We start from the raw sequence: 12709 nt of genomic DNA, 5'->3' as shown, positions 1-12709 counted from the left end.
ACTCAATGTAACCCAGGTGAGCATCTGCCCAATAGAGTCGATCATTGGTGTAATCAATGGTGAGGCCATTGGGCCACGCTATCTTGGTAGAGATAATCACAGATTTATTGACTCCATCCATGCCTACTCTCCCAATGTATGCCCTGCGGGTCCAGTCTCCCCAGTAGACATACCTGTTGGAGCAAACACAAAGGGTCAGTTCCTGAAGCCAAAAGAAGTCAACAGCCAAAAGACATGGCTCTTTTCCAATTAGATAAAGTTTACATTCTTAAAAAAACCTCTCAGAAAGAAAAGAGAACTAATAGAAAATAATCTAAAGGGGGAAGATATACAGATAATGCTCAAGAATGAACATGATTAACTGGGGATTTCAGTGGACTTGGAAGGGAAATTCCAGTAAAGGTGGGTTATTTTTTCTTTTTACTATTTTTTTTTTCATGCAACCAAAATATGTGACTTGAAAAGTGAAATAATGAGTCATGACAATGAAAACGGAAAAGCTCATGAATATTATTTGAATAAGCCATGCTACTAAACCATTTACCAGGTAGAAAAAGCAGGAGACAAATCCCAGCAAGATATTGGCCTTGAGATAACAGAGGCAGAATAAGGGCATGAAAGAAGAGCCCAAGATTACAGGGAGACAATACCCATATTGAGGGTGAAGGACAATTCCTCTGGGATTATCAAAGCAGAAGGTGTTGTTGGCATCCAAACAGTGTTCGACCAGCCTGCGGTGGTATCGACCATCTAGGTCGGAGACAGAGAGGCACTTCAGGTAGGCATCCACCCAGTAAAGTTTTCTGAAATGGAGAGCCCGGAGTTACTCATGCAGACATTTTGTTTGTGAAACAGTGCAGTTAACCACCCAACTTCCTATCCAAACTACCCTGGAATCACACATACAATTATTAGGAGGCACTTTTCCCCAGGCAAACAAGGGCAAAGAGGAAAAGTTGACCTTCCTACAATGGGGTGATGAAAGATGAAATATGTGCTACAATTCCCCCTTTAAGATGATGTCACATAGGAAATTCTGGGGCCACACCTCACACAAGGATTCTGGCTTTACTTTCTTAATACTTAGTTCTATTCCTGCAAATCATTAATTGCTCTGCTTTTTTTACACCTGGTAGGGCCATAAAATACACATATTCACAGTCAATATTTTATTAATTATTCAGCCGGCACTTATTGAGCACCTATCGCAGGCCAGCTACTACTTAGGTAGAACTAGGGAGCAAACTCCCTCATCCTCATTTCAGGATCTTTACCCTTAAGGTTGTCAAATAGAGAAGAAGTGGAAGAGTCCTCTGTAGGACTGAGCTGATGGTGGCATAACATTAGCAGATATGGTCCTGCTCCAATCTGTTAACCACAAAGCCAACTACTTTACGCTGCCGAGTATCTGACAGATTCAACATTCAACAGAGCTGTCAGGAAGTGTTGCTGACTCTATAAAGTTTAATTAAAATATCTCTAGCTTACCTTAAAGTTTCTAGGACTATCTCAAAACAAAAGTTCCAGGTTAGCTTTCTGCTATTTTGTAATCAGCCCAGTCTGGGAATGACTAGTGAGATAAGACAGACTGTGAACTCAGGATAGCAGGGCTGCTCAGTACCCCCAGGGCCTGGTCCGCTCCACAGTGACTGAAATTACCAGTGAGTGCATGAATCATCCTTTAACATCATCTCTAGTTAACTGAGTGGCCAGGAATAACAGAGCACCCTTCTCATTTGTGATACCCCTCCCCCAAAAATGATAGCATACATTTTTAAAATCACTAGATTTTAGGTTCTGTGGTATCCCATTTAAGTATTAGGTACACAACAGGAAAAAAAAATATGCAGAGGCATTAAATGTATCCACATATTAACCAAGTTGAAAAAGATCAACTCCCTGTTAAAAAGAAAACATATGTTAGAAATGTTTTAAAAAAATTCTTTTTAACTTTTAAAAAACTCCTGTTTTCTTACCTGGCAACCCAGTCTACAGCCAGGCTTTCTACACCTGGTAGTTTGTGCTTCGTGATTGTCTCCCTGTTTGTCTTATTCAGAAACATTCTTTCGATGATGCTTTTCTCTATATCAACCCAGTATAATCTCTTTTCTACTCGGTCAAAATCCAACGCCACCGCATTGCCCAGTCCTTGCAAGATGAGGGAGTAAAAGGAGCCATCTATAGTTAGGTTTCTCAAATAATAACGGTTGCTGAATATGAGATAGGGCTCGATGTTACTGTTTTGCCGACAGCTCTTTCCATCTGGTTCTCGGATGTAGCCTGGGGCACACTTACAGATGTAAGAGCCCATTGTGTTCTCACACTTCTGGCTACAAACAAAGGGCGTCTCCTTGCATTCATCAATATCACCACAAGTCCGCTTGTCAGACATAAGCTTGTAACCAGGACGACAAGAACAATAGAAACTGGTTAAGGTGTCTGTGCAGTTATGGTCGCAGACACTGAGTGTAGGGTCATTACATTCGTTAATGCCTGGAGATAAAACAGAGTTATTAGAGAACATAAAATGTCAACAGTGGATTCACCATAATGGCCCAAAGTCAACATTTCCACTCTGAAGCACCAATTCTTAATCATGCTAAATGTAGACAGACAATACGGGATTTCTCAAGGCTATAGATTAGTTTTTTTCAATTTCCTCTCCAATTTAATCACTTTACCAATGATTCTAACAACTAATACAACTAACAAGCTTAAGTTTGACTTTGAATCCTATACCTTCCATTTCAGTGATGCGGCTACTCATGCCATGGCCAATTTCAGGCCACTGGTATGACAGCACTACAGGTATCTGGGAAGAGATGCACACATTTGGCTCTCATGGATGAGCCACCCAGCACTCCACTGGGTGGGCCTTTGGCCTGTGACACATGGCCAAACTAACGAAACTATCTACACAGGGAGGAGAGTGGGTTCTTATTAATCTTATATTTTATAAATTCTAAAGTAGTTGACTTGTGGGGGTTGGAGTGAGGGGGAGGTTAAAACTCTCTCCTTCAATCACCTGAGGATGAAGATGAAGAACAGGCTAAGAAATCCCAGCAGAGGGGCAAGCTCAGGTAGCAGGTCATTCCAAGGATTCAAAGAGAACCAATGCTGTTAGCTACTGATGGTCTGACTGTGCTCATCCTCTGTTCTCTGTAATGAACTGCCTAACTGACAAATAAGTCCAGAAACATTTGTGCACTAACCTTATGTACTGAGTAATCCTTCCCTTTGATAGACAAGAAATAGTAATTTTCTGGTAATTTTCTACTTAGAGAACAGACTGGCAAGTCCTGATAAGTCATAAAAGGTTGAGACTCTATATTCAGTCTCTCCATTTTCCTTTTCCCAAATCTTCTGTTATATACTCACCACATCCTTTCTCATCACTGTTGTCTGAACAGTCATCTAGGTGGTTGCAGACTTTCACCATCTCGATGCAATTCCCATTATCACACTTGAACTGATGAGGGGGGCATGTGGTTTCAGGGACATGGCACAAGTGCTCCAGCTCGTCAGAATCATCTCTACAGTCATTAACCCCATCACAGACATAGGATTTATAAATGCAGAACCCATTCTGACAGGTAAACTGATTCTGATTGCAGGTGGAGTATAAGCAGTTCCTCTCATCACTGTAGTCACCACAGTCATTGTGCCGGTCACACCTGTTAGGAGACCCAGTACAACTCTTGCAGAGGTTGACAAGTCTCAACTATTTCTTCTACCTGAACACCAGGTTGAACATTTCAATAACAATATCCCCAATGTCATTAGTCTCCCTCTACCAGAATCTTCATCCACCCACCAATCTCCAGCAATTGAGGAATATAGTAGTTGGCACTCCACACAACTTCCCCAGATGCTGGTTGTTACCATTGGAAATGTGGGCCTATAGCTATTTTTAAAATTGCATTCATTTTTCCCCAGTTGATAAATTAATTAAATACAACTTTTATAATTTTGGTGTTCAAAATATCCATTCATCAGATAATGAGACAGCTTATGGGCATAAGAAATATCCTGGGTAGCCATATGCCAGAAGTGCTGACACTCAAGTAGATACTCATAGGATGAGTGCTATCCTTTATAATAAATGCCTAATATGCAAATTGACCGAATGGGTGGAATAACCAGTGGAACGACCAGTCGCTATGACATGCACTGACCACCAGGGAGCAGACACTCAACGCAGGAGCTGCCCCCAGCCCGCCAAGGCAGGTGCCAGCCGGCCCCAGCCCCCCCCCCCCATCGCCCCCCTAGTAGCTCCACAGATCGGCCCTGATCACCAGCCAGGCCTAGGGACCCTATCCATGCATGAATTTCGTGAACCTCTAGTATATTATAAATGATGATATTATTAGTTGTGTCCTCTAAGAACACATATCTTCCAATTAAAGTAATGTTTAGCAGTCGTGTTACTTCCATCTTTCATTGTAATACTCCTGCCACCTACCATGAGATGAGAATAGTAATGACTATGGGAAAGATGAAAAACTAGTAGGTTAGCATGGACTACTGTCAAAGGAAAAAAAGCATTTCATAGTTCTAGAAGCTATTTTGGGATCCAACGTTCCTAGGCATCATGAAGACAATAAAATTTCCTACAACTCTGCGAGCCAGACTATTCTTTCTCCTCCACATTGTTCCAAGATCCCATGAAAGTCATAATTACTGAAGGGGGCCCTGCTAACAGTAACAAAACTCATCATAAGTATAAAAGCATCTTGAATAAGGATAGGCAGAAATAATGTTTGACAATTCATAAAAGAGCATAGGAGTTGGAAGCAGAGCATTATAAGACGTTAAGGTATCAAAGATGAATGTGGTCAATTTTACAAAGGATCTATGGTCAAGTCTTCTAATTAGCACTCTCATCCACAAACCTAGGGCACTGCCAATGTGATTTATACCAAAATGTGAACATGTAACTGTAAAGAAAGCTACAATCAATGCAAGCTGGCTCAGCCCCATTTGGTCTCCTCTGAGAGCTATTTAACTCATTTCCAAATGATTTAAGATACCAATGCTTTCTTTCCTCTTGTTTAGATGCAATTCAAGAGGAAAAAGTAAGTCGCTTAGGCGAGCAAATCACCAGGTTTTTAGACACAATTGTATGTCTGTATTCCAGCGAGCTACTCACAACTCAGTCATATCTAGGTTCTTCAGCCAACATCAGTAATGAGTCAAGAGGAAAAAAAATCAATAGGAAATATGACCACTGTGCCAAATGGGGAGGTAGACATTCTGACAAGCAAGCAAAAATGTGCACGTTCACAGTGTACTTAGTGGAGGCTCCTGGCACTCCAGGCAAACAAATTTGGAGCTATTTTAGACCCTATAGCTCAAGTTTCCAGACAAATAGTATCTTTTCTCTTCTACCATAGCCTTTGTCAAAAGCAACTCAGAAGGCTCAGGGGAGAAAAAATAAGAGAGGAAGGAAGAAAAGATGAATGAAATCAGTTGTCTGGTAGGGCAGGTAAGTCAGATGCTAGTTCATAGTAATAATGAAGGCAGAGCTCAGAAAGCCCAGAAAGGAAGTGAAATAACCTAGAATAAATTAAGAACTGATATAATTCTATTGCCTAGATCCTATGCCTGGGTTTTCATAATATATGCAAGACTAATGGTATTAAATATTAATTGGATTCGGAAGAACCAAATATCAGTACAACATAAATCTTGAGCAAATAGGGAGAAAATATAAAGATTATTCACTTCCTTGCACAAAGACAGCATCTGAAGATCACATCCATATAAGTTAAATATACACAAAGTATATTTGTCTTATTTACAAATATACTTCTGCACAATGCTGAGTGCTGGAGCATATGCTCTCGTTCACCTCACCTGTCTCTTGCTGTTGTCTCCCCTACTCTGAGCCCAAGGGCCAAGCTCCATTTATCATCCTACTTGCAACTCATTTTTCTCATAGCAAAGAAGAAAGTGAAGCATTTCTTACCCCCATGCCTCTATTCCAAATGGAAAATCAAGAGGGTCATCTACTTTAAGGAAAAAGTTTTCTTATATCAAGTCTACTTCATTCATATCCCAGGCCCCTGTGCAAGGTCACATGATGTCTTTCATGAGCCCTAAGCACTTGCATTTTCATGAGCCCTTTCCTTCATAAAATAGTTAAAGTTATATTTAATAATAACATTGGTATAAAGGCAGATATGTATATTAATATTATATATTAGAGGACTGGTGCATAAAATTTATGCACTGGGGGGTGGGGGGGGTGTCCCTCAGTCCAGCCTGCACCCTCTCCAATCTGGGACCCCTCAGGGGATGTCCGACTACCGGTTTAGGCCCGATCCTACAGGCAGTCCAACATCCTTCTCACAATCCGGGACTGCTGGTTCCCAACCACTCACCTGCCTGATTACCCCTAACCACTTCGGCCTGCCAGCCTGGTCACCCCTAACTGCCATACCCTGGAGGCCCGGTCCCCCCCAACTGCCCTCTCCTGCCGGCCCAGTTGTCCCCAACTGCCCTCCCCTGCCAGCCCGGTCGCCCCTAACTGCCCTCCCCTGCTGGCCTGATCGCCCACAACTGCCCCCCCCCCCCGCCAGCCATCTTGTGGTGGCCATCTTGTTACCACATGGGGCGGCCATCTTGTGCGTGGGCATGATGGTCAATTTGCATATTACCTCTTTATTATATAGGATTAAAATTCTTTCCTTGATTTAAAATGTCTCTGTTTTTCCTCCTGGTTTTAAAAGAAATCTAAACATTTTCATAGACCACTGAAGCCACCATGCCTAATGGATAAGTCAGCTCTAGCCCCATGGATGTTTTAGGTTTCTGGGGAAATTTTTAATCCCCAATTCACCTGTAGGAGTCAGGGATACACTGTCCATCACTACAGATGAAATCATTTCCAGAGCAAGACCCCCGGGTGCAGTTCTGCCGCTCATCATAGCCATCAGTACAGTCTGCGTCGCCATCACACACCCAAGACTGGGGAATGCACCTCCTGGATGGAGGCACGTTGTTTACACAGAGAAACTCAGAGCCTGAGCATCTGTGTCTCTCTGAAACAAAGCACACACAGATCAGAAACTACATGAGAGCTCATTCTAGGAGACAAATCCTCTCCAAAACATTATTTCTCTTATTTTATGTTACTTAATAGTCTAAGGCAGTGGTCGGCAAACTGCGGCTCAGCAAACCACGGCTCACGAGCCACATGCGGCTCTTTGGCCCCTTGAATGTGGCTCTTCCACAAAATACCGACTTCTGTGCATGGGCCACGAAGTTTCAATTGCACTGTACGTGTGAGCCCGCACGTGGTATTTTGTGGAAGAACCACACTCAAGGGGCCAAAGAGCCGCATGTGGCTCGCGAGCCGCGGTTTGCTAACCACGGGTCTAAGGGATGAAAGGAAATTAGGAGAAAAAAGGCCAACAAATCATAATAAAAATACCTCCAAAATTCCATTTTAATTGTTTTGGACCTTGGATTTTTTTTTTCCAGAAGAAATAAACATAATAAAAATCTCAGTTTTCCATAAAATTAACATCATATTTTTCCCTTAGGGCTACAGAAAAAGACTCCCATTTTGTTAAGTGGATACCAAAACAATGCCTTACATTTGGTAACATTTTTAGTTTACAAAGCGTAACCACACAAACACAATGTGAGATAAGCATTTTTATGTGAATTCTACAGATGAGAAAATTGAAACTCAAGATGGTTAACTAGATGGCTCAAAGCCATAGAACTTTCCAAAGGGCTAGCTAGGGCTTCAAACCTATCTAGATCTTTTTTTCTCCAAATGTAGTGCTTTTTAAACTACATTATAGCTACCACTTGAAGTAGAATTAGAGTATATAGGAGGACAAGAGCATCAGAAACCATGACCCTGTTAGGAAAGAGGTGAGGTGAATTATATAGTCATTAATGCCTCCATATAAAAGAATAGCTGTTTTACTTAGTCTTATTGTGGGTGAATGGGAGACAAAAGTAAGGGGGTCTTGGTGAAGGGAGTTGGGAGAAAAGCACATGTTGTAATCCATGTTTGTGCAGCTCCAAACACCCATTTCAGTGAATGGAGTGTTTGTGGAGCTATGGACCACCAAAGTCACTGACATGAAGTTATGATCAAATGTAAACATCAGAGAGCCATTGTTCTACCATAGAAAGACACCTTAGCTAAGAGTTAGTCATGCTCTATTGGTAATGAAAAATGGTGTTCCATAGTCTGTTCAACAGCCCTTCTCCAAATAACAGCTCTAAGGCAGCTATTTTCAACTGGTGTACCATGGCACACTGGTGTGCTGAAAGAATTTTAAAATACACAATACCTGGCTATTTGGTCAGGGGTACTGACCTCTTTTCCCTTAGATTGTCAAATTTTAAAAATGGCCATATTTTTTAAAGAGCCAATACAACAATAGCCATCCAGTGTGAATGAATCAAAATTAGGCCTACTTTTTTGTCAGGTCAGTTGAATTTTAGTAGTTTAGGTATGCCATGAGATGAAAGGTTGAAAATCACTGCTCTAAGGAAATAAATTAAACTGGAGGCATCATTAATTGCTACACTGTAAAAGCTGCTATTAATTTTAAGTGTGGTAAACAGAATTCTCCTAATCTGTTCTAGAAATGCAGGACATTATGTCCCTCAGCTAAATGGAAGAGTAAGAAAATAAAATTTAAAATTATTTTTCATCTTTTAAAAGCACTTAAGTACATGATATCAAAGAGTTGCACTCATTGGTTGCACTTACCACAGTGGTGTCTTTCATCCTCATCGCTCATGTCCCCACAGTCATTATCACCATCACAGATCCATTCTGTTTGGATGCACCTCCCACTGTCACACTTGAACTCATCACTCAAGCATGTTGACTCAGGGTACACTACAGACAAAAATAAAAAGCACCCTTGGTGAAAAGAACAATTTGCAGTCCAGTAACCATGAAAGAAGGCTGCTATAGCATGGGTCTAGAACACTGATTCAAATTCTTTAATCATATGCCCACATGTTCCTACTCAACTAACCAAGTTATCATAGACTCGTACACCAGGAACCCCACAAAATTAGCCTAGGGCAAAAGAAAATTTTATTTTATTTAAAATACAGCACAGAGATAACAGTAAGAAGAAATAGGACCTTTTATAAGCTGGTAAAAAGGAGTGTAAATTGATACAGTCTTTTGAAGAGACATCTCCTTTGACACAGCAATACCACATCTAGAAAGCTAGCCCATAAGAATCTTCCCACATTCGCGCAAAGAGGTTTCTAAAAGGATGACGAAGGGGTTCAGAACAGGCCTCTCTGAGATGTGCTTCTTTGGCATGTGGGTTATTTTAAGCTGAAGGCAACTGAGACCCTAGGGACTCAAGAAAAACCTTTTACTTCTCCTTTAAATAACTTAAATTGGGGGGGGGGGGGCCTTGGCCATAATAACAGTTATCACCAGAAATAACATTTAAGACCTATCCATAAGTCAGAGCAAACTTCTGATTACTGCATAAATACTCTTTTTATCATTTTCTGAATGACTTTCCTACCCTCTGAAGCTCCAAGAACCTTTCCCTCTCATCCTTAGCTCAGAATACCATATATACCTCATTTTCACTTTCTGTCTCTAAACCTCTCTCGAGTATATGGGGTTCCCATACATAGGTATGCAATTAAATCTGGTTATTTCCTGTTAATAATCTATGCCATGTAAATTTATTAGACCAGCCAAAAGAACTTATAAGGGTAGAGAAAATTTTCTTTCTCTCCCACAATATGCATTCCAGCATTATTTTTCAAAATAAAACCAATGAAAACTACCTAAATGTCCATCAGCTAGGAAAGAGATAAAAGACACATGGAACATCCATACTTGAGAGTAATATTCAACAGTGCAAAGAAATGAGGTAAGTTTATATGTGCTAACATGGTGACAAGATGTTGTTAAGCTAAAAAAAAAAAAAAAAGTAGGGCAAATTGCAGAAAAATGTATATAGTAAGATCTCATTTGTGTGTTTTTTAAAAAATATATATTTTATTGATTTTTTTACAGAGAGGAAGGGAGAAGGATAGAGAGTTAGAAACATCGATGAGAGAGAAACATTGATCAGCTGCCTCTTGCACGCCCCCTACTGGGGATGTGCCTGCAACCAAGGTACATGCCCTTGACTGGAATCGAATCTGGAACCCTTCAGTCCACAGGCCATCACTCTATCCACTGAGCCAAACCGGTTAGGGCCCATTTGTGTTTTTATAACTATCTCTCAGGATGTGTGGGTAAATGTAAGATGACACCCACCCTTAATAGTGATTATCTCTGGAGAGGAAGAGTATTGAAGAAGGGTGAAGAAATGTGAATTTTACTTTTTATATATATATATACATATTATTATTTCTTAAAAATAACACCACTGCATGATATGAGAATGTATTCATTTAAATGTCAGGCAGTTGGTACAAACTATTCCTATGACTTTGGTTTCCATAAATATGGAACTCCATTATTTTATTTATGGATCCTCAAAACACTCTGTGCCCTTTGTTTCCTACAAGACTTTCAGTGTTGGGAAAAAGAACTTCGCAGGGAATTTCAAATAATCACTCTCCAACTATCAGCCACAGAATTTAAACCTGACAGAAAATATAGGAATAGAAAATCCTCTCAACTCAGCTACAAAATTATGTGAATGGTCCTAAGAAAATATCCACAAAATAAAAGTTTTATATAGAATGGTATCTACTGCTGTGGTGTTTTTTAAAACATATTTTTATTGATTTCAGAAAGAAAAGGAGAGAGAGAGAAACACCAATGATGAGAATCATTGATCAGGTACCTCCTGCACACCTCCCACTGGGGTGGAGCCCACAACTTGGGCATGTGCCCTTGACAGGAATCGAACCTGGGACCCTCCAGTCCACAGGCTGATGTTCTGTCACTGAGCCAAACTGGCTACAGCTTTCAGTGATATTTATAATAGAGGAAAAATGTAAGAAATCTAAATGCTTAAAATAGAGGCGATTAACTCAGTGATAACCAGGGGAATATTATAGGGTCATTAAAAAAGAGTATAAAGACAACATAACAAGGGTCACAAACTTTCTCTTAACCAGCCAGTAAATATTTTAGGCTTATAGGCCATATGGTCTGTGTCTCACCTACTTGACACTCCACTGTAGCACAAAAGAAGTCATAGACAATATGTGACCACATTCTAATACACCTTTTTCTATAAAGACAGGAGGTTGGCCTGTGGGCATAGTTTTCTGACTGCTATTTAAAAATATGATTTGACAGATTTAAAAAATCAATGTAAAATATTGAATCAATGTAAAATATTGAATCTAAAACATAATTTTACAATTATGTTTTTTAAAATGTACAGAAATATAGATTGGAATTTGCAAAAGTAAATAGCAGCCTCCACGCAGTAAACAAGCACAAAAGGGTCTAGGAAAACAAAAGCGTCCCTGGAACTTCTTGGAAAGCTCAGATGGCTATGAGACCTTATCATAAGCTGGTACATGGGCAGAAGAAGAAGAGGATATGTGACTATAATATTCCCCTTGCCCATGTATGTGATGATTCCAATCACTTTTGTATCCTCCCACAGTCATATGGGTCAAAACGCAACCAAATTCAGAAATCCCAATCCAGAGTCAATTAAGATTAATAAGCTCTCCAAGCCAGGCACCATATCAGGTGCATCACCAACATAATCTTATTTCATCATTGTCAAGCAGCAGCCCCCATATCCTGATCAGCAGCCCACACCATGCACTGCACTAACACATTTTTAATGAATGTTTGCTGAGTGATTGCAGCATCTCAGCTGAGAGCAGGAGCAGGACGTGGGAACATTAAGCAGCCACAACTGTCATTTGTGTTTAAAGTACTTGGAAGAGTTTCTCTAGCTGCATCGTCATACTTTTCGTGCTTGCCTACTCTCTTACCACAAGTGGCAGGTTCATCAGAGCCATCAAGACAATCTCTTTCTTGATCACAATACCAATGGTGAGGAATACAGGGCCCAGATGTGCAGTGGAACTCACTGCTGCTACACGAGTGACTGGCTGTAGGAGAAGAGAAAGAAGATAAAACCCATGAACAAAACACCAGCTTCTTCTCATCAATCTTAACAATCTGCCTATATGTCTCAACTGAATAAACAGTTGCCAAGAAAGGAGACTGAGGCCTAGGAAATGGGATTTTTGTATATGCACTTTCCATGGGGATGGAGGGAAGGGGAGAGAGAAGGCAAACATACTGCCCAATGTTCTGGAATATTTTTCCTGGATTCCATAAATCCCCAAATAAATTATATTTGTTAGAAATACCAAATAACTATCCCTTTGATACATGAAATCACAAATTATGTAAGAAAAGACTTGTTTCTATGTTTTCTGTGATAATATGAAGTTAAATTCTATTGAAATAATAATTAAAAGCAAAAACAGCAATATAACCATACATGAGCTCACCCATACACAGCCGTTAGCCATGTTAAACCATCATTCTAGAGAGGTAGCAAAGTTCTGCTCTTATTCATCTTGGTATATGGGGCTTTTATCTGAGTAAAATGATTCTACCTATGTTTGAATGTTGGTTCTTTTCTCAACTAACCGTAGGTAGCTCTGGTCAAATGTATTTTCTAGATTGTTATGTGGGTATAAACCAGAATCAAGTCTTATCATTCTTCTGATCTACAAGCTTCCTTGCTTTGGCCCATTATCC

General features: G+C 40.2%; 1 protein-coding gene across 1 annotated transcript in view; it reads right to left on the bottom strand.

Annotated features, from left to right (window-relative positions):
- LRP2 (LDL receptor related protein 2) overlaps positions 1-12709 on the bottom strand; it is a 199828-nt gene that overhangs the window by 52575 nt on the left and 134544 nt on the right. The window contains exons 46-52 of the mRNA XM_036320297.1: positions 11929-12048; positions 8741-8872; positions 6842-7043; positions 3379-3674; positions 1977-2493; positions 651-803; positions 3-173 (exon numbers count right to left, since the gene is read on the bottom strand). Coding sequence (XP_036176190.1) covers positions 3-173; positions 651-803; positions 1977-2493; positions 3379-3674; positions 6842-7043; positions 8741-8872; positions 11929-12048 — 1591 coding nt within the window. The remainder of the gene's footprint in view (positions 1-2; positions 174-650; positions 804-1976; positions 2494-3378; positions 3675-6841; positions 7044-8740; positions 8873-11928; positions 12049-12709) is intronic.

The sequence above is a fragment of the Myotis myotis genome, unplaced genomic scaffold (genome assembly GCF_014108235.1).
Source record: "Myotis myotis isolate mMyoMyo1 unplaced genomic scaffold, mMyoMyo1.p scaffold_m19_p_8, whole genome shotgun sequence".
In the NCBI taxonomy this organism is placed as follows: Eukaryota; Metazoa; Chordata; class Mammalia; order Chiroptera; family Vespertilionidae; genus Myotis; species Myotis myotis.
Note: the sequence above shows the minus strand (reverse complement) of the source record. Positions and strands in the feature narration are given on the sequence as shown.